Raw genomic sequence first — 24,863 nt, 5'->3', positions numbered from 1 at the left:
TGTTTCTGATGCGTGACTCGATAAATAAAGACCAGGCCGGCGGCGGCACCGGTCACTGGAGCCCGACGACGCCATACAGAGTGCAGCCCGAACACTCGATCTGCTTGGAAATTCCTGCGCTGCAACCCAACACTCCCACATGCGACCGTGGCGGCGGTGATTGACTCTCTCGCGGGCGAATTTGGGAGTCCAACACGAAACCAACTTACCATCCTATAAGTAGACATTCGGAGTATTTCGCAACGCTCAGCGTTTGATCAGTGCGGACGCGAGCTAATGAACCCGTCGTATAGCGTGGTAACCACTGGGCCAAGAGCATGAAATTGAAATCGCACAGCATATTCCGAATTGGCCGGCGGGTGAGCTGAGTGCGTGTGCAAAAGCGATTTGTCCACCGGTGTGCTGGAGTGCGTCGAGTTAGTCAGTCAGTCATCGGTTGGTGGGTCGCTCGATCGGTGGCTGCTGTCTCAAGCTCATTGTCTCGGGTTTCATTGAGCGCCAGACGAGTGAGCGAGAGCGACACTCTCGGAAAATTAACACATGTCACAGTCGCCGGCCGGCCGGCAATGGCGGTCTACCGATGCTCGAAAGGACGCACGATCTGTTGGACCCACACGATGAAATCCACGTTTGTCGGCGCGACAGCATACTGCCCTCGGCGAAACAAGCAAATCTTTCCGCAGGAATACATGTCATACGTAGGCCTGTGTGTTCACTCTGCGCCTACCGCTGCTCATTACTGATTATAGAAGTGCGTGCGTGCTCCAGCAGTCTCCCCTCTCCCATATGTAATGCTTTTCCACAATAAAGTTGAAGCGGTCATGCGTTTAAAAATATTTAGTGGTGACAAGTTTTAAAATAAAATTTTAATTAAATGCAAACCCCAATTTTTATTTTTTTATTTTTTTTTTTGTAGAAGATTTAAAGTTTTTACCAGTGGTGGAAAGAATATTACAAGTGAGCCACACTTTTAACTCACAACTTCAAACAGCTATTTTTTGTCATGAGGTCCAACAAAGTAACACACATGGATCTAAGCACCAGCCCAAAACGTTCCCTTCATTTTTTTGGTTCCCTCTTACTTTATTTTGGCTCGCGGCGTTGTTTCTTTTTACATCCACATAAAATATTGATTCATGTCATTTACACCGTTATCTAAAGCTGTCTGCGTGTAATTAGCCCTCAACAAGATGATGCATTTATGACAGATACTCAACATTGTGTTTAATGCTCCACGCACTCCAATTCATTATAGTTTGAAGGAAAGTGTTAAATACACTTTAGGGTTTCTCACTTTCTCGCTTGTCTGCTGCGTAGACGAAAAACCGGATCCGTTGTTTGATTCAAAATGATCGATTGCGTTCTGCGACTGACTTTGATGTTGTACGCAAACCGCACATAAATAATTTATCCGATTGATTCGTGAATGCGCAAGTGTATGTGTGTGTGCTGAGAGAGAAAGAGATTTGCTAATTTGCATTTATGATCGATTGTTGCAGGCGACAATGGACGTTTGGAGTACTCGATTTCGTCCGGCGACGAGGACAATGACTTCGACATCTCCGAGAATGGCACCGTCGTGACCGCAAGGGCACTGGACAGGGAGCAGAAGGCCCTCTACAGCCTGGTGGTCACGGCCATTGACCAGGCGGCGCCACCGCAGCAGAGACTTTCGTCCACTGTGCAGGTATGAGCTCATTATCGGCATTGCTATTGCGTAATGCTATGGAAAGTATTAAAAAGTACGATTCTTGGAGCTTGCTGTACATACATGACCATTAAAATCAGCCATTTGCTAAAGTGGAGGCTAATTAATCCTAAATTCATTATATGAGTCGAAAACATTATTTTATCCACTGGCGCGGTCATTTATAATCTTTGTGTTGACGTCAACTAATTCCTCCAGTAAACGCTTTCAGGATGCGCAAATCGTTTCGCAGAAACCGAAATCACTAACTGCGCGTGTTTTTAATATTTGTTGTAATTTTGTAATTCAAAGAAAATGAGCTTAAATCGGATCGTTAGCTTGAAACTTACGTTTTCGTTAATCGATGAATGAGGTCGTTAATTTTTCCACGTCCCCGAGGGAAAAGTCACCGATGACGTATATGCAACCAAATGCCACATTTGAGACATGCACGGTGCCTACTTTCATACTTTTAGCCACCCGGATAGAAAAATGAAGTTTTCGTTTATGCATTAAAGAGGTGTTTATAACTCATTCATCGCTTCTTTGAAATCCCGTTCGACAAAAAATACTATAAACTCCTCTTAAAAAATCAACGCCTTTATTATTGCTTCCAAGAAATATTGAAACAGGCCACATTAAGTCTCGAGAATCAAGTTATCCGCTGCAAGGTGCTTATAAAGCTCAGCATAAACCATTTGCTCTTTACATTCTATTAGTTTTACATGACAAGCCCGACGCATGCACATGATCGCCTGCTTCCATAAACAAACGCGGTCGTTGCACAACGAAGTCCAATTAATTTCACTCTTTTTTACGATTATGATTGCATGCACACATTGCATGGCAGAGTTCTCACAAGACGCGACGCTCTCGGTGCGTAAGCGATTGCCATCATCTCTTCCGAGGAGCCGGTGTTTCTCGCCGGCTCGATTATTAAGGCGAAATGGCAACTTTTTGCATCGCGAGTAACGATCCCGCCGTCCTTCCCTGTCACTCTCAGTGCACTCTTGTTGCCTTTTTCAGCGCGCAACATCACGGCCGCCGCGTAAAAAGCTCCAGATTTACTGCCGCAAATTTACAATTCGGATGAAACGTCTCAAATATCATCGCGAGTGCAGAATGCACCGCGCGTCGTGACTTCTATTGCCTCGGCAGGTGCAGTCGCATAAATTTAGGCTGCGTGCCCTTGTTGGGCTTCTTTTGTCAGCGGCGGCTGCACTTGCAGAATGAGAATGATGTTGTCACGATGACAGCCGCGAGGACCGAATTCCGACGCAGGCGGTTTTCTTTCTGACAAAACAGCCGCTCATTTGAATTTATAAGAGGAAAATTCCACCGCGTGAGATGCATCTTTTTCTTTGTGCGCCTCAGAGTTCGAAACAATTTCATAGCCGCAGTGGGATGAAATCATTTTTCCGCTTAGCAGCGTCTGTTTACTCTAGTCCTTTGAGCCGTTAAAAGGAGAGCAAATTTGGGAAAATATATGGGACAGGAATTGACACCTGCCGCCTCCAGCTAAGCCTTTTCACACCTGCAACCTTTTTTCCAGGAATCATGTTTGTTTGTTTCGCGTTGAGGGGAACAAATAAAGTCGCCTTGTTTGTCGATGAGTGGCACTCAAAATCCTGTCTTGCCCTGTTCCAGGTGACGATCGTTTTGAAAGACGTGAACGACATGGCTCCCGAGTTTGTGTCACCAAACGAGACCTCTGTGCCGGAGAATTTGCCTGTGAACACCGTGGTGATGGCAGTCAAGGCAACCGACAAGGACGAAGGACGCAACAGCTACGTCGAGTACTCGCTTTCGGGCGAGGGTGCAAGCAGTGTTTTCACTCTTGGTCCGGTGGATGGTCTTCTTAGGGTTTCTGGACGCCTGGACCGGGAGCTAAAGGCTAATTACACCTTACAGGTAAAACTACCACTTCTGAATTTTCACTTGATTGTGTCACTTCGTAAAAAATTTTGATTTTGAAAGGAGGGAAATGGTAAACGTGACAGGAAAATTACTTATCGTAATGGTCCAGGTCCAAAATACAAAAAAAAAATACATTGAAGATATAAAAGAGATAGTTTTAAATTTTATTTAAAAAATGTGTTGATAAATTATTGCATAAATAGTTTTATAAAATCTTAAACACAACTTTTAAGTCTTGAAAAAGATCCTGTTCATAAATTTTGTTTGCAGAACGATTTTATATAAAAGAAATAATCCTGTTCAAATTTAACATTATTCATGCCGCAGAAATTTATGGGAAACCCCATTTTATAATGCTTCAGGTGACCGCCAAAGACCGCGGCGAGCCGACGCGTTCCACCACATCGACACTTGTGTTGCACGTGTTGGACGAAAACGACAACAGCCCCGTCTTCGACCCGAAGCAGTACAGTGCTTCAGTGCCTGAGAACGCGTCCATCGGCGCCAGCGTGCTGCGCATTTCTGCCACTGACGTGGACGCCGGGCTGAACGGCCGCGTGCGCTACGTGATCGCGGCCGGCGACCGCAACCGCGACTTCAGCATCAGTGAGGACACGGGCGTGATCCGCGTGGCCAAGAACCTAAACTTTGAGCGCAAGAGCCAATACTCGCTGACCGTGCAGGCCGAAGACTGCGGCAGCGCCGATGTGCGCTACGACTCAGCGCTGCTCACCATCAGTGTCACCGACATCAACGACAATCCGCCGACGTTCCTCGACTCGCCGTACCTCGCGTACGTCGTGGAGAACACCAAGTTGCTGCCCGCGTCTGTCATCACGGTGCGCGCATTCGACGCGGACACGCCGCCCTACAGCCAAGTGCGCTACTTCATCAAGGAGGGTGATTCGGAGCTCTTCAAAGTCAACGCGTCCACCGGCGAGATCACGCTACACCGGGCATTGGACCGCGAGCGTCAGGCGGAATACATACTCACCCTGGTCGCCATGGACACCGGTGAGTACCCTTTTTCCTAATCCTAACAGCATTTGGCGAGAAATATGAAATTCTTCAAAAGGATTTTTACACAAGGATTTGCCTGCATTCCATTATTTTTCATTTGAGAATTCTTTTTATAAAACTCGTAGAACGTATGATTCATGTTGACTCGCATCAAGCGAGTACATTCATTCGTGGCAGACATAAAGTTTGCTATCCACATTTTTAAATCCTTACGTGTCCCTCGGCTTGTTTAATCAGCAACTAAATTTATCGGTTGCATATATCAGCCGTTTTTCACTCTGTGCGCGGTCCAAGTTGGGCAGCCCCGGTACATACACTCGACTTTGCATAAAGTCATAAAACTGTTGTTCAACATTTTATTGTTTGCTGCGGAATCGGCTTTGCTGCGCGCACCGTTAAAAGCGGCGCGCGGCACATCCGAAACGACGTGTACGCCGCGCACGTATTTGAGGTCGTTTTTGGAGTTGTTTATTGTGCTCAATGTAGCGTGATGAAAATAATCGTCACTCATAACTCACCCATCTCGGTGTTTCTCATAGGCCGGCGCGTCAAGGTCTGTTGCTCATTGAAATTCACTTTTCCGTACTCTCGCAGTGGAGTGCGCGGCGCTTTGCCGGCGCAGTTTCCGAAGAATAATCGGGCCCGCCATAATGCGCCGGAGATTTACAGCTTAATTATTAATATTTACGTGCGCATGTATCAAAAAGTTGTCCAATAAATCACGCTGGGCTGGAATATAAAATTACTAAATTGCGAGGTGCGCGCGTAGAAAGAGAGAGAGAGAAACACACCCTGAGGAGCAGGCAGACGACACGCACGAGGGGTGGGGTGGGAAAAGGTCACGCCACTGACCTCTCCGGCCCATTGTTGCGGCCGGGCACCATTGTTGGGTGGGCGTGCATAATTTTAATTATTCACTCCCCGCTCAGAGTGACAGCAATATTTTTCTCCCAGACTCAAGCAGTAATGATGATGACCGAGCCGACTGAAACGTTGTGACTTGGATATGAGGGGGGAGATGGGGGAGATTCCGCGGAATTGGGGCAGGTGCGTGACAGGTGTCATTTGCAGAACACGCGTCACAGGCCATTTGTGCGAAATTAAGAAGCCTGTGGTATGGATTGCCTTAACGGGAGTTCAATTCATTTCAAAGAGTGCAATTATCAAAATTGCAGTAAAGAACCAGAGCACAAAAAAGACTCGAGTCCACAGGAAACTCAAAATTCACTAGCCCGCTGTACAGTCATAAAATTTTTTCCCTTTGAAGCTTTTTGTACACAGATGCATTATTCATACTCTTCATTTTTCCCACCATAAAGCAAATCTGCATGCTCAAACAATCAGACAATTGCGATCTTTCGCCAGTCGAGCGCACTTCAATTGCAGTATAAAGCCATTGCGCCTAACAAAGAGCCACCATTAACGCCAGCCACCCGTTTAATTTTTCAAAAGCGACCGGCTGACAATGATAATAATAATAATCGCTGCGGCCGGCTCATCTGCATGCTCGTCTTGCGACCATTTCTCTCCTCCAGCACATACACATTGTCTCTGTGCCCGCCGTGTTATGAATAAGGGGACACTTAATAAAAATAATGGCACTTCTAAATGTCATCCAGATATCGCGACAAAGACAAATAGCGCCCATATTTCCATCCGCCGCGCATTGTGAAGGGTAAAAATGGTCTTGGCGCGCGCGCGCGTTCGTTCTTCCCGCAGCAGTAGGTGTGATTTGATAAACAACATTCCCACTCACTCATTCTGCGCGCAACGTCTCCGGCGGCGGGCTCAAATTGATTTCGCAGATCTGCGAGCGAGCACGACAGCGACATTACTTTTCAGACCTCTTAAATTGAGGGAGGCGGATTCCGGCGGCTCTGGTGCCTGGAACGGTCATCAACCTTCGTTTGGTTCATTTTAGCACCCACTTCGTTCGTCAAATGCAAATGGTTGCTCAAATTCCAAAGATTTGAACAGCATCATTTTAAAGAAGCGTTGTGTTCAACCGGTTGACTAGTTCCAGGGCTTAAATAGAAAAATCGACGCTAATTGTGGGGAAACATAAAGCACACAGCATTAAGAATTTTATGGTATCTCTCGTATTTAAACTGTAATGTGAACTTAAATTATTTAAATAAACACATTTGCTTTAATTTCAAGCTATACCTTGGCAAATGGTGAGAAGCTTTTTATCATTGTCCCACGATGTCAACCAGTTTTACTTATATAAATGATTAATTTGTTCTCAAAATAAACCTTCAAGGTGTTAAAGCATACAATTTTTTATTCTTCTGTCGAGAAACAATTAATACAACCCGCGCTAAAACGCTGGTTTTTATGCGTGTGTGTCAACAACCTCCTCAGTGAGTAACCCTTTCAAAATCACACTGACACACGAAGCGCCAGCACTTAAAAATTTTACGACTGATTTTTATTATAAACAATTGAAAAGTCGTAAAAGCGCTGCGACCGGCGGTTGTGCACGAGTAATTTGATCCACGGAAATTTTTGAAACTCTAAAAGGGGACGACTGGCCTGGAAACTGGAGTGAGTCGCTTGTCTTAATTATAAATTTCACTTACTGCTTGTGCAACTCGCGGAGACAGAAAAGTCGTAAAATCAGGGTGAAGTGCATGCTTCTTTCACCTTGGCGGTCGGCGTTCTTAGCATAACTATTTCTCAACTATATTTCTCAGAAAGTTTAAGACACAATTCTGGAATCAATGATAACTAATCTTGCTTGTAGTGTCAATCGAACAGCTTTTTAACCAAAGATGAACGCAAGATAATGGTGAGAAATCCGAATTTGAGCTGCTTTACACCTTACAGGCTCCTGAATTCCTGAAGTAATATTATCCAAAGAAACGTCCTCAGCGGCATACACAAATTTTTACAACCGTAAAATTGAAATCCATTCTGTGAGCAGGATGAGTTCGAGGATGAGATTGTTCTCGCTACAGCAGGTTTGGAGCGGCGTAAATTTTACGACTCGTCTTTGGTTCTCCTCCCGTCCGATTGTCTGGCGGCTATGAATTTCATTTTGGCGCCTGCCTGGTGCGTCCGCAGCGAATCCACGTCAAGTGCAAAGAGCTAAACGTCTGTTTAGAACTGATACACACACAAAGAACAATAACACAGAATTATTATTAAAAAGACAGCTAATGAAATTATTTGAAATGATTCAGCAAAACTGATCACGTGCAGCGACGGAGTCTGGCGGCGGCGGCGGCGTCTCGCTGCTTTTTAGTTTTGTTGCTCGTTCGACAGACACCCACCTCGCCCCACAATGAGGCTCTTTTTATTCAACGCAATGCAGCTAGCCTTGTTGATCTTCGACTCGAGAAAAGCCTCTCGTACATTTGCAAGCGTTTGCTTTTTCTATTTGGAGGAACGGAAATTATTGCTCCTCTCACTGTTAAGCTTTCCTTCTCTTCTCGCTGCGATGAAATAACGAAGGAAGATGACCGTCGCGATGCCCCGCTCGCAATTCCAGCACCGCCGTCAGTCCCGTCTGCGAGCAAAATAAATATAATTCGGTCTGTGCACAGGCCGACTGCTGCACACATGAGTGAGATTTATTGCTCCACTTAAAAGGTGCACTTTGCATATAACGCGCGCGTCCCGACCTCTCCTTCCTTCTGACCGCAGAAAATTCCTCTTAAGGCGTGCCGAACAATCGCGCTCGCGCGAGCGGCTCTCTTATCTGCGCAGCGTCTGGCTCGACCTACTGGCAAATTCAAACTTTCGGTTTCTACAGCGCGAAAGAAGCAGAGAGGAAAACGAAGCAATGAAGTCGTCAAAAGTCCTTTTATGTAAATAAATTGTGCGACTCACGGTGATGCAAAGTGTCAACAAACGACCGTACAAAGTGTCATTTCTTGCGCAATAAAGCAGAATCTCGGGTCGTTGATGGTCACCTTGCTTTTTGCATTTGAGCACTTGAGAGGTTATTGCTGGTCATAAATATGAGTGCCCTTTGGTGTATAATACGTGTTGGGCATTACACAAGCTCGTGTGGAGCGAGACAAGCAAAGCATGGACACGGCAAAAAGGATGCGCTGGACCAAAGCAGATTTATGGTGCAATCGTGCGGTACACGAATGCATACCATTATTCATGCAGTAAAAGCAATATTATGTATGGCAGCTGCTTAGAATGCACTTATTTTTCTGCATGCACTGAATGAGCAGCAAAGATAATTCTGAGGCTGCGCACGTAACATAAAAATGAGGCGTTTAATTTGAGTGAGCTGAACGTACACCGGCGAAATATTCCAGACATGCATGGTCAACAATTCCAAATTCCACACATGAGACTTGAGAACCCTTGGGAATTCAAATTTTAAAATGCGAGAAGATTTAATTTTGAAATAAAGTCTTTGGAACGTTTTCTACTGTTAAAAAAATACTTCCGTATAATTTATTTAAGGGTTTGAACTATAGGACTGTAAGGGATTCGCCTTGACTGATTTCTCAGGTTCAACGATCAGTTTCCCACAATTTTTGTTGGTCTGCCTCATGTGCATGCAGTTCTCTGGCCACAATCTCTTTGAAGTCACAGCATAAACCGCGCAAAAAGCAGCACGCGGCAGTCCCTTATATAAAAAGATTTTCCAGCAGGAGCGCGGTTTCTGTCAGAAAAGTGCGTTTACAGTAAGCACGCGTTAGGATTGTTGTCAGCGTCGCCGGCCGTGATTGCATTCGGAATTTTTTGTTTCTTATCCCTTTTCTTCTGAGTCACTCGGTTGTCAGCAAGAGATAAGCCAAAGGGATGGCTGGCCTATCCACGCGACGATTAAGTCGCTTCTTTACGATCCAGACTGGCCGAATGTGAAGTCTGGGGCATAAAAAAGGTCTGATACGACGAGTGCTGTGTGACATTTTAGACGCGGCGGCTCAAAAATCTCGCCGGTTTCATCTTCCACCTCTCGGCTTTTGTTCCCTTTCACTTATTTTTATCTACAACTAACTTCTCAGAATGCAACACAATATTTCCCTAAAACCACCGCACTGCCAACTCTGGGAGGACTCTGGCAGGATTCGTAATTCTTTCTCTAGCCCGGCCGTTTTTCGTCGGTGTATAATTAACGCGCGGCGCAGCAATTTCCAGAGAGTGCTGGTGGGTCGGTCGCTCCATCTGTGAGTTCCTTGACACCACGCAGCGAGCGAGCGTCCCGCAAGAAAGAAAACACAGGTAGTCCCAATCAAGTCAGGTAGATTTTTTAATTACTTCTCGATAGACAAAGGGAACAATGTCCGGGCTTAATAATAATGTTGAGGCAGGCTATGGCATGACATCGACCGACCGACCGATCGGCCAGCTAGTATGTCTCTCGTTCTGCGCCACACGTTCAGCCAGAAAGTCAGCCAGCCGCGTGTGAACAACTTTAATTAATTGATCTCTCTGCGTGGACTGGCAAACAAAATGACTTGAAAAAATAAAAAACACTAAGGAGAGAAATACAAACTCATTTGTATCGGTTACGAAATTTTAAGATGGTGATTACAAATTCGAATGAAAATGTTTTGCGTGCGAAAATCGTCTCCGCATTGCAAAGATTTACGACTGAATCGTGATGCACCTGCCGGTAATTGCACTGTTCAGACAAATATTGCACGCGGGGCAATGCATGCGATTATTTGTAGCAGTTCACCCTGGGAACGGGTCGAAAGTGAGAAAGGTGATGGATTGAATGGTGGTGGGCACTTGTGTGCCGGGAATGCGATTTCTTCTTTTCTTTTGCCCGACGTTTTTACTTATTTCTTTCTATATCGGTGCGCAAGCAGCCGGGAGAACCAGTTTGCGGCCGCAGAAAATCGAGTGGTGCACCAACAATGGCAGAGGCATATAAATAAATAAGCAATTTCGATGGTGGCTCCGTGTGTGTGGGTTCGTCCGCTGTAAATAAATGCATCTCTCGGCACGCACTCGCGCGCGGTAATCTAATAAATGAATGTTGTGATAATAGTCGTTGAAAGGCTCATCACGCGCGCGCGCTCACTCGCTCGCCGATTACGTATGCTCGCGGAATGAAGAATGGGGGCGAGTGCAGTGATTGGAACCACTCGTTCAAATCTCCACCGCTCACCTTTTGCATTTCTTCTCGCGTCACGATCTGTGCGTGTCGGATCGTATCTTTGCGTTTGAATACACGTTGGGAATTTTTCTGTTAGGAAATTTAAAGTAATTCATATGGCCAACCGTGTTATTTTTAATTTTTTAGCGATCGAACAATTCCCTCGGCCAGTGCAGTCTCCGCGAGAGAATGAATTTGCAAATGAGCCAGTTGCATTCTTCCACCAAGTATGAGCGTGATGGGGACGAATTCAATTAATTGAAGTCCATTTTAATTGGCATAAATTTGCCGCTTTGCTCGGGAATGCACACAACACGATCGGCTAACGAAGCGGGCTGGCCGACTCTGCGAAACAGGAAAATTTCGTTTGCAAGTGAAATTAGGTAGGGCGCTCTTTCGAAGGGAGTGTGTTCTTCTTAGAAATTAGCATAAGACGAGCAAAACTCACCTGATCGTCATCAAAGCTTGTACGGTCTGCTGGGCTTAATATGTGGCCTGCTTTTTTATTCCCTGCTGGCTCAATCCATCCTCGATAGCGTTCACTAATCGTACAGACAGTTGGCAGTGTAGTTTGCACTCTGAAACCAGTCCGAAAGAGATTTTCGGTCGCCTACCATTATACAGAATATAAAGAGAGTAACCTGAGACATAACATATCAGAGAGAGAGAGAGAGAGAGAGAGAGAGAGAGAGAGAGCCTTCTGCTCCTCTGGCTGTTGTTGTTGGCTGCTGCTGGCCCGGAATTTCAGCCTGCCCGGTATAAAATAATCGCAAAAAAGCCGGCCGACTAAGCAGCAAGTGTATCGAGAGCGACAGCACTGCCCTGGCTGGCTCTCACCATGCATTATTTTATGGTTAACAAAACATTTCGCATGTACGCCACTCATATCACATGAAAAAGCGGTCCATTTCGTGTTTCCCGAGACTATGGCGAGCGCGCCCAACCGGCAACCAAACAACAACAATTTTGACGGATTTTGTTTCGGCGCGCATCACACACGAGTCTCTCCACTAACGGTGGAGCAGCAAAAATGCAACGCATGACATGTGCGAAAATGGAATCTTTGTTGAGAAGTGCACCATAAAAATGTATGCTTTGTTTTCCGACGGATTTATTTAATGTGCAAAGTAAAGGGAATAAAGCCATTTAATCTGCTGTTTTTCATAATTAAAAATGTTATTTAATTTTAAATATAGCTGGTTTTGATCACTTCAATAAACCTGCTCCTCGAATTCTCTCTTTCTCTGGGCACCGCACGCCTCTTTCTTCCACGGAGGCCTCAGGGTGCGAAGTGAGCTGCTGCTAGTGCCGGTACACACGTCGTTACTTATCTGCTGGGTGCAGGGGCTGACAAATGGGCTGTAAGACCTGATTTGTTGCACACTGCTTGCCCCGCATGCCCGCGCGCTCATGAGTCTCCCTGCTTCGGTAATAAGGCTCGTGTTAAATTATCGTGGACCGGCGGTCTCGCAGATTGAACCACAATTATGCAGTAGGCAGTGACACGACCTTGTGGCACGTTTTACAATAATGGCGCGCAGCCAAGCCAAACCGCAGCATCCCGGGCAGAAACGTGCTACAAGAGAGGACTGGGAAATTGTTTCGCTGCCAAAATTTGGTTATTCGTTGCACGAATTCGTCTAGCGACAGGAACGTAGAAAACGAAATCAATTATCTATGAAAAGAGCCTGCTGCACGTAGCCATAGGAAAAGGCAGCTGCTTGAATTCCGCGGTCCACGCGTGCAGCAGCTCTCTCTCCACGCGTGTTTTACTGAAATCCTGCTGGTCCGATCGCGGCTGACAAATGAGTGGAAAACGGCGGCCGAATCGGCCTAATAAATACGTTAAGCGAGTGCAGGGGGGCGCAGGATGGCGATAAAATATATTGCCGGGCATTTGCATACAATTCTGCGCGAGCGGCGCTGCTTTTCGCGCTCAACATGCATCATTAATGCAGAAACATGACCTTTTAGGCGATTATCGTTGTGGCCGGTGCCTGCTCGGGTCCAGCAGGAATGCCGTCCGGCCTCATTACGATCTGATATCACTGCCGCGCCGCCGCCGCTGCTACTTTTCTCTTTTTCCTACTGCCGGCCGGCCGCCCTCAAGATGCTGGACCGATTGGACACAAAAAATCGCCACGGCCGGAATTTATAGATGAAATATTATTTATTAATTTGATGGCCTTCGCGATACTGCCGCAGTGGCTAATTATCATAATGCCGCGCGGCCGCCCCGACTTGCCCACGGGCATGAGGCCTCTTGATATTCGCCGATCGATTCGTGAGACGATTCGGCCGCCGAGGGAGGCGATAATCGCATGCGGCAATAAAATTTCATGCGCTGTTTTTGGCCACTATCTGTTTTTCTGCACTTAATGCCCCAATAAAAATATCTCTCGATGATTTCCCAGCAGCACTCACTCATGGCATTTAATTTCGAATAACGAATATAAAATGTAAAAACGGCAGTAGCCGAAAAGTTTTAGCGTTATCGCCGACGGATCTTAAGTGCAAAACTTGCCCATCAGTTGAGCTCACCGATTGACAGGCTTGTTAAGAGAGCGGTTTATGGGCCGCTTCTTCGTTTCGTGGATTCCGATGAGTCTGAACTTTGACCATAAAACCGCGCTTGAGTGATGGGTCATTATATATCACTTGATACATATTAGACTTTAATGCCCGCTTCGTGCGTGTTTGGTCTGGAATTGAATGTGCGATGGAAAACTGAAAATTCCTCTATTAGTGGGCTATTATTATGGCTCTCGGTCAGTATTCATTTCTGTAACGATCTTTATTGATGCAATATGAATATCCTGGCCGCGGCATAAAAGAGTTCTTAATGGTTATTGCATAAATAAAATTCGTTCTCGAATTCCAATGGGAAGAGATGCACGATTTCGTAGGAAAGAGCCAATAAAAAGGCAACTTAGAAATTTTCTTTCCAATTTAGCACAGACGTTACGAATTCTTTAGATTTTCGTTTTATGACATCAGACGTCGCGTAAGCAACTTTCATCAAAGCATAAGTTTGTTTGAATTTCGTGTATTTTTTAACTTTCCTATTGAAATAACATTCCAAAAGAATTTATAGTTCATGCATCATTATACGTACATACTGGTTCGAATGCGAAAGTTCATGGTGTCACAAGTTTTATTTCGATAGACTTAAAGAAACCACGAGGCAAAGTTGGGTCGAACTGGCTTATTGAACATAATCGGAGCAACCCGTTTGGTCACTTTTCATTTCATTTCGCGCGTTATCAAGCGCTGCGCGCAGAGAATTTTGCTAGCGAATTTATTCAATTTGGCCAGCAGCCGACGTAATAACGCTCACCGGCCGCATGTGTTAATTGGCGAGTGTTTGTGTTGCCGCCCACGGTTAATTGTCGCCGCCGCTATATCCGCGCGCCTCGCGGAACGAGTTTCGCTGCTCGCCCGATCGCGATTTCGGTGCATTTTTCCATTAGGCCGAGGCTACCGGTGGCTGGATTGGATTTGCGCCAGCCAGCCATCCAGCAAGAAAATAATATCATTAGTCATGATGCGGCGGAATCATCGGCCAATTTGCCGCTAATGACAAGGAAAATCACCTCTTTATTGTTGCACACGCGGGCGTCCGCGCGCAGCACTTGCTCGCGCGCCGTAATTGCTAATTGTTCACGGCTGGACGCGAATCTGTAATTGTTTAATTGCGCCACATTCCGCTGTGAAATCGAGCCTCGCACTGTTTGTGTGCGTGAGTGAATATATGGGCAGAGGACTAGATTCGATAGTGAATCCAAAGACAAAGGCGCGGAGAAAAGCTGTTGCCGAGCCTCAGTGACTCAATCAGGCCAGTTTGCGATGCAAATAGGCGAATAAATAACCGAGCGAGCTGCCTGCGTTTTCACTTTCTGTGACTTCGATTTATTTCAGTTGTCGTCCAGCATTATTTATTCCCGCTTTGACACCGAGTGCGTCGCATTTCAAACCGCTGTCCACTCGGAGCGCCAAGAAATGTGTCCGCCACGCTGTCAGCATGTGCTCCACGACGTGATAATTATAATTTAATTTCATGTTACTCGGCACTCTAATTATGAGTCGGTCTGTAATGCAACTCGCAATGAGAGCTACAGAAAAATATTGCATCGGAATAAATTACTTCGGAAATTTACTCAAAAGTGGAAAATCGTGTTCCATTCTCCACTCATGTGAAAATATTGACTGCCGCTAATAAATTCCATACTTTTCAACAGTTCAGATTTCAATCGTTAAATGAAATCAATAAACCGTCCGGTGTGGTTGATTTCTTATTATCCGATAGAAAAGATCGAGAATATTGTTTCGATATTCAAAATATTTACAAGGCACCGGAAAAACTATGAATTCTGCGCAGATTGGTGTCCCAAGCTCTTGTAATGCGAGGATTTGCCCACGATAGGCACGATATGTATGCAAATAATACGAAGGAGCAGTGTGCACTGTGAAGTAGCCGTCGATTATGCACATTAGCCGCGCCTTTGGCGTTGATTTACAATGCGGAGAAGGCAGCTCATCTGCAATAAAGTGCACTTCCTGATGGCCGCGCCGCACAAATGAGGCTCGCACGCCTCGATGCAATAAATAAGGCATTGGGAAGATGCCAAATAACGTGCTTCGGGTAGGTGTGGGAACTCTCAGGGTCTGGTGTGGGTGGGTGTGTGCGGCGCAGACCTATTTACGCCTCGGGTGCCCTCGCCAGACCAGACGGAGGCTAGCTCCTCAATACCGGCCGATTTACTAAAAAATCCGGCCCGGGCAAAAATCGACGACGGCGTTTTGCCGGCCGGCTGGCTGGGTGAGCAGAGCAGAATTGGAGCGAGAAAGCGGACGCGCGATGGTAAATCAAGATATTTGGCAAATTACAATGTACGCCGCAGTCGGCTCTAATTAATTGGGCTAATCGAACCCGTTGATCAAAATAAACAGCCTTGGCCAAATGAAAAATTAGCCAAAAAGGGAATAAATTAAGAAATGATGATGACCGGCTTCGCGGACACACAAACTAGATCTACACGGAGTGGTGCGGAGCAAAAGCCGAGGCAGCAGCCGGCCCGGCCAGGTATATGTACGATCTAATGCAGACGCACCCTGAAGGGTTCACCATGTTGCCACTTTTGTTGCTCGCGCGCGAGCACGGTGTATCATTATGCTTTTAGCTGGCCTTGCCGCATACATGCCTCCTCATAAATATGTGAGTGATCAGCAAAGAGAGCCAGCCGAGCCAAAATCGCTGCCAGCGGCTGCCGCGGAGCCGTCTCTTCTTTCTTCGAGAGACGCACGCCGTCCGCGAACAGCCTCCTCACTATAGGGATGTGAAAAATCATCAATTAACCGAGAAATGGCCAAACCAAACTGTAATAATATTGGCTCCAAACATTTATATTAGGAATTCCTCTTTTGGCTATAAATGTCTAACAAGATAACTCTTAAAATTTGGAAATATCTGTGGATCTTTTAAACATTAAAGTATATGCTATATTTACTGGCGCTAAAATCCTATCTTGAAAAAATAATCATGTATTGTTAATATTTTGAATTGAATCTTTGCAATAGCCTAAAAACATTCCAACGATTTTTCACGGCCCCTGCTGCTGCCGATCATTTTCATGCGAAAATTGCCCCCGTTGCCTTTTTCGGCGACACCTCGAAAATCTAGTTTTCATCCTTGCTAGGTTACCCAACCGTTTTGTCTATTTTGGTGTGCTGAAGATAATAAAAACACGACTTCGGCGAACGCGTTTGTTTTAATTACGAACGGCGGCCGAACAAGGAAAGGAAATTCCAGCTTGATTAAAACAATACTCTTCCTTGGTGCACACTTTGTGATTTCCGAGAAAAGTAGCCGGCACGGGCAAGCATCTCGTCGAAATATTCTTCTCGTCCGGACAAATTACAATTTTCCTCCTCGTGGCTGCTGCTGTTGCCACTGATAAAACGGAATTATAATTTCAAATTTCGCTGCTACGTTTAATCTAACACTCTTATCTCTGCTCGTTTTTGAGGTTGATCGGCCGAGATTAAGTGTAAATATATAAAAAAAGTCGGTGGAACAAATTTGCTCGCAGTTGAGACAGCGGCGGCGGAGGGAAATTACATACGTAAATAATGTGTGTGCTCGGAGGAAACGTTCACGTGCACCAGAACCAGTAATCACCATGCCAGTCTCTTGTCTAGCTGGCTGGCAGAACACAAATTCGGCTCCATCAGCGCGCCATCAACTTCGTGAAATAGCCCCGAGAGACAAAAAAGTTCCGTTTTAAAAAGCATTTAAATTGTTGAATGTAGCGCTGTGTGGTGCTTGTGAATTTATCCACACACGAAATGCTGCAACAAAGTTTTATTTCACGCCGATTTCTCGCAACGCGTTGCAAGGATATGCCATCGCCGCCGCGAAAAGTCCAGCGAAATTATGCTGTAATCGAGGAGAGTTAATGTATTTTCTCGGGTCCTCCTATCTATCTACCTACCTGTACCTTCCCGACCGCAAAAGGTCACGCACATAGCATGGGAATGGGTGGATGATGATGATGAAAATCAAAATATTTTGTGATCAGGCCGTATTTGATATCTCTCAATGCCGACAATTTAAAAAAAAAATCCTCTCGCCAAATGACCTCGCTCTACGCTACCGGTCTGTGAATCGTGTTTTGTGTTTTCATTTTGCTTTTCTTGATTGCAGGTACTCCCCCACTGACAGGGACAGGCACCGTCAGGGTCATCGTGCAGGACATGAATGACCACAGTCCCGAGTTTGAGAGGCAGTCCTATTCTTCCGAAGTGGCCGAGAATGCCATTGCTGGTATCGAAGTCCTCTGGCCGTCTGCGTCTGACAAGGACGCGGGACTCAACGCCCTGCTTAGGTGAGTTTTCACAAAGATCATAAACGAACTGACTACATACGAGTGTGCTTTATATTAAATGCCAAAAGCGACCGATTTAATCACTGTTCATTACACCACACGTGCAGACCGCTTGCAATAATTGTTCTTCGCCCTGTATACACAAACGAGCAGGGATGTACACACATTCCGCCTTGATATTGATTAATTGTGAAATAAATCTTAAAATCAATAAATGGTACCGCGCGGCCAGCATTACGATAATGATAAATTATTGGTGCGCCGGTGCTTTTAAATAGAGATAAATATTTATAAAAACACAATGTACACACCGCGCCCATGAGCGTCCGACTGATGCTAAATTATAAATGCCTCCACAACCTGCCTGCGTGTGTGTGTGAGAATATCACTCGAGGCTCTTCTGTGATCCACGTTATTATTATTAATGCCGAGAAGAGCCCTCTTATTTTTATCCTCCCACATGGATGCTGAACCTGTGCAGTAAGGCACCTCTCACGGGCCGTAAACTCGAAATTATTGCCTACAAAATTTATGTATGCGAGTCTGGCTGGCTGCTCCAAACATATATGCCCTCGTACGTATATATACATATTTTGAATAAATGAATTCTTCGCACCGAGCTAGACCATTAAATTGTGACGTTCGAGCTGAAACCCATTCTAAAAAGTGCTGTAAAATTTCACTGAAATTTCACGCTAATTAACGACTGCAGTTGAAGCTCGTACAGAGGTTCATTTAAAATTCCATTTTCTTTGGCGGTGCACTTTTCGTCCTCTAACACAATGTTTTATTGCTTTCGCGTCCATTACTACTAATCCCGGTGCGCGAGAATAACCCTTTGAGTGTAATGCCTCTCGCTCGTTGCGTTTTTTCCTTGCCACCGCGACCTGTAGGTGGTCCCCGTCGGAATATTTGCATCAATGCATTGTTGCTAATCCAGCAGCATTCTCAGCCAATTGGCCATGCAGGATTTTTTCGAAAATCAAGTTGCGATCCGATTTTCCTCGCTGCACCTTAAAATTATGCTAATGACCATAATTATTCTCATAAAAGTCTAATTTCACTCGGCTGATGTGTGCTCATATTAAGTAGCTTTTGCCCGGTAACTTGTTTAAATTCACTCGGTAGTCGGTGGATGGATAGATTGGAGTGCTCGCTCCCGATGGTTATTATTACGCCGCCGCGCACGGCGCATTAATTCGCTGTTAGCAGACGATAATAAATTCAATATGTGCTGCGGGTTTTCATTGAAAATTCCGTTTGCTTTCAGGTTTTCGTTACTAGGCGATCTGTCTGAGAGATTCGTCGTCGACCCAATCACTGGACGCATCACCACCGCCGTCCAGCTGGACAGGGAAGAGTACAGTGTCTACCACTTGACTCTGGTCGCAAGGGACTCATCGGTCACAGACCCCAAGGCTGCTGCAGCCCACGTAATCATCAGGGTGAAAGACGAAAATGACAACTCGCCAAAGTTCGCTCAATCTAAATACGCTGTCCACGTTCAAGACACAACTGGTCCAGGTAATTTTTTAACATTTTTAGCAATGCACTATTTTTCTAAGCTGTGTATAATAATTAATTAATTAATTGTTTTCAATAATCAATATTGAACAATTTGCACCGAGATGGAAGGGAAATAAACTGTATATGATTAAGCATTGAAGGACACGATTCTGATTTACGCCTTATTTGTTTCAGGCAATTTCGTATTTGGGGCCCGAGCCACAGATGACGATGAAGGCTCCAACAGCCGCATCACTTACTCTCTTGCCGGCGATGACGCCTCACTGTTTGCGCTGGACGCCAACACGGGCGTGCTCACCGCGGCCAAGGAACTTAGAGCAGCCGCAGCCAACATCAACAACGCGCTGTTCCACGTGGAAATTTTGGCCACCGATGGAGGCCAGCCATCGAAATCGGCATCGGCCAGTTTGGACGTACATTTGGTTGCCGCCAACCTATTCCCCAAAATTACCTCGCAGAAAACGCAGTTCTCTTTGCCCGAGGACGCCGAGGAGCAAGTGATCACTAAGGTGCGCGCCAGTTCGCCAAAAAGCGGAGCTGCAGGTGTCGTCAGGTTCTCCATCGCCGGTGGGGACGTGGGCAGTGCCCTGAAAATGGACTCTGCTTCAGGAGAGGTGATCGTGAGCCGGGGCTTGGATTACGAAACGGCGCCGCAGTACGAGGTGTGGGTCGAGGCTCGTGACTCTGACAGCCCGCCGCTGCGTTCAGTGACGCAGCTGTTGATCAACCTGACCGATGCCAACGATAACGCTCCAGTTCTTGAGCACCAGGTGTACAATGCCACAATTCTGGAGGAAGAGATGGCACCGCAGAAGGTGCTGCGCGTGAAAGCCACAGACGCCGACTCTGGAGACAACGGAAAGGTCCTCTACAGGTTGAAGCCAACAACTGACGTGGACCGAGCTTTCACCATGGACGCCGAGACTGGAGAAATCTTCACCAATGTGAGGCTGGACCGAGAATCGGTGTCTTCGTACGCGCTTGTTGTCGAGGCTATCGACCGTGGCCGACCCCAGTTGACTGGAAGCGCCACCGTTTTGGTGCAGGTCCGAGACAAGAACGATAATCCACCGCGATTCACTCGCCTCTTCAGCGTCAACGTGACCGAGAACGCTGAGGTAGGTGTTTTCGTCATCCAGGTTACCAGCTCGGACTTGGACGTCGGGGCCAACGCAAACGCAACCTACAGCTTCTCTGCGAATCCTGGCAAGAAGTTCAAGATTGATCCTCTGTCTGGAAACGTAACAGTCGCAGGCCCACTGGACCGCGAGACTCAGGATGAATATTTGCTCAAGGTGGCAGCCTTTGATGGCTCTTGGCGCGCCGAAACGCCCCTGACGATCACCATTCAGGACCAGAACGACAACGCACCGGAGTTTGAACACGATTATTACAATTTCAACTTCCCTGAGCTGCAGAGTAGCATGACTTTCGTCGGCCAAGTGTCTGCCACCGATCGGGACAAACAGGGACCAAACTCTGTTATCTCGTACTCTCTAAAGAGACCATCAGACTCTTTCAACGTGGATCCAGCCAGTGGAGAAATTTTCTCCAAACGTACTGCTCGCTACAGACACGCAACTCCCTCGGCCACCAGGGCGAAAATGGAACCTTCGCCGGAGAACCAACACCAGCTGGTCGTGATTGCCACTGACAACGGAAAACCTCCCATGTCTTCGGAATGCCTGGTCACCATCAATGTGGTGGATGCCAACAACAACGCCCCCAAGTTCAAATCCAGTGACGTCTTCTCGCCAGTTCCAGAGGTGGCCGCTGTCGGACAGCAGATCGTCCAAGTCGAAGCAAAGGATGACCTCGATTTTGGCGTAAATGCGGAAGTTGAGTATCTGAAAATGGGAGGAAACGGCTCTGAGTACTTTGAGCTTGACCCTAACACAGGGTGGGTGACGGTCGCCAAACCACTGACCGGACACCGTCTTCGTCAGTACGCTTTGGAAATCAGAGCGGTCGATCATGGATCGCCGCCTCAACACGCTGACGCTCGACTCACCCTGATCATCACCGGTGACAACAGGCACAGCCCGGTCTTTACCACTCTCAGCTATCAAGTCATTGTTCCTGAAAACGAGCAGATCGGCTCCAACATACTCTCAATCACCGCCACAGATAGCGACGATGGACCAAACGGGCAGGTGCGATACAACATCAGCGCCGGCAACGAGAATGGTGACTTTGAAATCCACCCAGTCTCCGGCGCCATCACCATCAAGCACCATCTCGATTTTGACACCGTGAAGTTCTACAAATTGAACATTTCTGCTTCCGACATGGCGTTTCAGCCGCGAACCGCGACTGCCCATTTGCTGGTCATGCTAAGCGACGTCAACGACAACGCTCCGCAGTTCAATCAAAGCGTATACCAAGCGCACGTCAGGGAAAACTTGCCGGTGGGCACGTTCGTATTTACAGCCAATGCCACGGATGCTGATTCACCAAATAATGCAGCCATTCAATACTCGATTGTCGGCGGAAGCGGCCGCGAGGTATTCTCCATCGACTCTAAAACCGGCAAAATCGTCACCAGGGCTGTGTTTGACTTCGAGGAGCAGAGCTCATTTGTACTAGAAATTTTGGCTTCCAATCCTAGCTCACCACAGTATGGCTCTTGCAAAATTGAGATCCATATCACTGGCGAAAACGAGTTCTTTCCCAAGTTTGTGCAGCCTGTGTTCCAATTCACCGTTTCCGAGTCTGCCGGCATCGGAACCAGCATTGGGGCCATTCAAGCCACGGACCAAGACGCTGGACAGGATGGCAACGTTTATTACCTTTTGGTTGGCTCCAGCAACGACCGCGGCTTCAGCATCGGTCCCAGCACGGGCGTCCTCACAATCTCGCGACGTCTGGACCGAGAAACGCAAAACCGAGTTGTGCTCACAGTCCTCGCCAAGAACGCAGGCAGCATCCGTGGCAACGACACTGACGAAGCGCAGGTTGTCGTGACCATCCAAGACGGCAACGACCCGCCTGAGTTCACTCGGCCCGAGTACGAAGTTCGTATCGCTGAAGACGCGCTCGCGGGCACAAGTGTCATCGGCGTCACCGCGGTTGACAAGGACGTGCGTCCGCAGAACAACCAGTTCAGCTACTCCATCATCGGAGGCAATGTCGGCCAAGCCTTCAAGGTTGACCCTCACTCGGGCATAATCGAAACCTCCGCGCAGCTCGACAGAGAGCGTCTGCCGGAATATTCGTTGGTGATCGGTGCCATCGACACAGGCACTCCACCTCAAACTGGAACCACCCTGGTGCGCATCATGCTCGACGACGTCAATGACAACGGCCCGATGTTGAACCCTCCGGATGTCGTTGGTTACATCATGGAGAACGAGCCGGCCGGCACGAGCGTGGTGGTCCTGGGAGCAAACGACGCCGATCTGTCACCAAACGGTGCGCCGTTCAAGTTTCGCATTGTCGGCGGAGAGCACCGCGACATGCTCACCATCGACACCAACTCGGGTCTCATTAAAACGACCACCAGCATTGATCGCGAGGGCACTCCAGAACTGCATTTCACCGTTGAGGTTTCGGACAGTGGCAAGCCACCAATGAGAGCGCAGCACCAAGTCACCGCAGTGGTGCTCGACAAAAATGACAGCCCCTCGACGCCCAGGACAGTTCACGTTTTGGTGCACGCCTTCAGCGGTCGTTATCCCAGCGGAAAAGTAGCTGACGTGCGTCCCAACGACCCGGACAACACTGGACGATATTCTTGCAGACTGGTTGGCACTCACCGTGGCGCATCCATAATGCCAGGTAAAATAAATTTCATTTTCAATTTGTAATAACTTTTTTAAAATGCTCAATATTCCAGCATAGCAAATTTTAATGATTTATTTATAAATATTTTCAATTAATTTTAATTATTTTAAATGTTAAACAGTTGATGATTAATATAATATGCTCTTTTGCCGCCATTCACATTTGTGATAAATAAAGAAATAAATAAAATTTGGTATAATACTCAAACTGCTGATAATGTTAAAGAATTATTGAGTTTAAATTCATCCTAGTATGCTCATAGGTAGGCTTGTACCTCTTAAGAATGATTGGTTCAATTTGGCTTGAAGCAAAATATCTTTTGAGATTTTGCTGTAAAAAATATCACTAAAAAGAAAATAATTTGTTTTCAGGTGGATGTGACCTGACGGTTAACAAACCTCAAGGAAGCGGAGGGTTGGCACTGAGCGTGTCTGGAAACGACGGCCAGCACCCTGACGTCGTGAGCACTGTCACAGTCGAGTTCATCGCTTTTGATAACTCCAGCGTAGAAAACAGCTTAACAATGCGCCTGGAAAACACCACTGCCTCGCGCTTCTTGGCGCTCCACTATCGCGCTCTTTTGGATGCCTTGAAAGACAGGGGAGACACACCCTTGCTCTTTGGTCTGCACGAGGCTGATAACGGACTGGAAATTCAATTGGCCATCAAGACCGCCACCAACAAGTACAGGTCACCGAGCCAGGTGTCTGAAACCCTGACAAAGAAGAGGGACGTACTCCAGCAGATCCTGCAAGCGCCTTCAATGGCTGTCAACTATTCGCCGTGCCAAAATTCCGTCTGTGAGAATGGAGGATCCTGTTCTGCGTCAGTGAAGGTTGCAGCAGAAAGTCAAATAACAGACAGCCCCAGCCTAATTTTCACTGCACCAAAGGTAAATGAATTCAATAATTATTTATTCACTTTTACAATAAACTTTTTTTAATGTGTAATTTTCCTTACGTCTATAAAATTTTTCCACAGTCTTAAGTTTGTTTAATTTTTTATATGTAATTAAAAAACTATTATTTAACATACAAGAAAATAGCTGATAAAATGTTTAAAAATTATGATGAAGCAAGCAATTTCTAAATTCAAAACTGAAAATTCTCACACTCTAAGCATATTTGCATTTTTTTCTCAGGTGGCGCATGATTTTACCTGCCGCTGCAAAGAGGGTTTTACCGGGAAACGGTGCGAGCGTCGTCAAGACCCTTGTTCGCCAAATCCATGTCAATCGGGCGGCACGTGCAGACGACCGTCACCACCGTCCACTGCCGAATTCCAATGTGTCTGCCCGCCTCTGCACGAGGGCCGTCTCTGCGAGCTGGAACGCAGCAACGTGTGTGCCGGCAGTCCGTGCCGTAACGGCGGCTCCTGCCGCGAGAGCCCCGACGGCGCCTCCTTCTTCTGCCTGTGCAGACCAGGCTACCGCGGCAATCACTGTGAATTGGTGTCCGACTCGTGCAGACCCAACCCCTGCATGAACGGTGGTCAGTGCATTCCGCTGAAGCCGGGCTACCGCTGCCAGTGCCCTGACACGCACCATGGACACCACTGTGAACGCAGCTCCTTTGGTTTCAACGCACTCTCGTACATGGCCTTCCCGACCCTGGATGCGGCCACCAACGACATCACCATGATTTTTGCCACAGCCAAGCGCGACGCCCTTCTCGTTTACAATTACGGTGCTCAGACAGGAGGTCGATCGGACTTTGTGGCCTTGCAGATTGTCAACGGAACGGTCACGTTTTCTTACGGCGGCGCCAGAACAGCGGTGACCACTATTTCCACCGGAGGAACAGTTTCCGACGGCAACTGGTACAAAGTAACGGCGACAAGAAACGGTCGTGTCGTGTCCCTGGCTGTGGCCTCATGCTCAGAGCACGGAGAAAGTTGCAACGAGTGTAAACCTGGCGACACTACTTGCTACGCTGACGACGTTGGCCCTGCAGGGTGAGTTTTCTTAATA

At 46.9% G+C, this 24,863-nt stretch overlaps 1 protein-coding gene across 1 annotated transcript in view; it reads left to right on the top strand.

The window, feature by feature from the left end:
* The window catches only part of ft (cadherin-related tumor suppressor fat), a 105,854-nt gene that overhangs the window by 77,361 nt on the left and 3,630 nt on the right, over positions 1–24,863 (top strand). Inside the window, exons 6-13 of the mRNA XM_065486520.1 lie at positions 1,500–1,687; positions 3,335–3,598; positions 3,967–4,618; positions 17,404–17,584; positions 18,855–19,108; positions 19,286–22,888; positions 23,266–23,786; positions 24,036–24,847. Coding sequence (XP_065342592.1) covers positions 1,500–1,687; positions 3,335–3,598; positions 3,967–4,618; positions 17,404–17,584; positions 18,855–19,108; positions 19,286–22,888; positions 23,266–23,786; positions 24,036–24,847 — 6,475 coding nt within the window. The remainder of the gene's footprint in view (positions 1–1,499; positions 1,688–3,334; positions 3,599–3,966; positions 4,619–17,403; positions 17,585–18,854; positions 19,109–19,285; positions 22,889–23,265; positions 23,787–24,035; positions 24,848–24,863) is intronic.

Source organism: Cloeon dipterum, chromosome 3 (assembly GCF_949628265.1).
Source record: "Cloeon dipterum chromosome 3, ieCloDipt1.1, whole genome shotgun sequence".
In the NCBI taxonomy this organism is placed as follows: Eukaryota; Metazoa; Arthropoda; class Insecta; order Ephemeroptera; family Baetidae; genus Cloeon; species Cloeon dipterum.
Note: the sequence above shows the minus strand (reverse complement) of the source record. Positions and strands in the feature narration are given on the sequence as shown.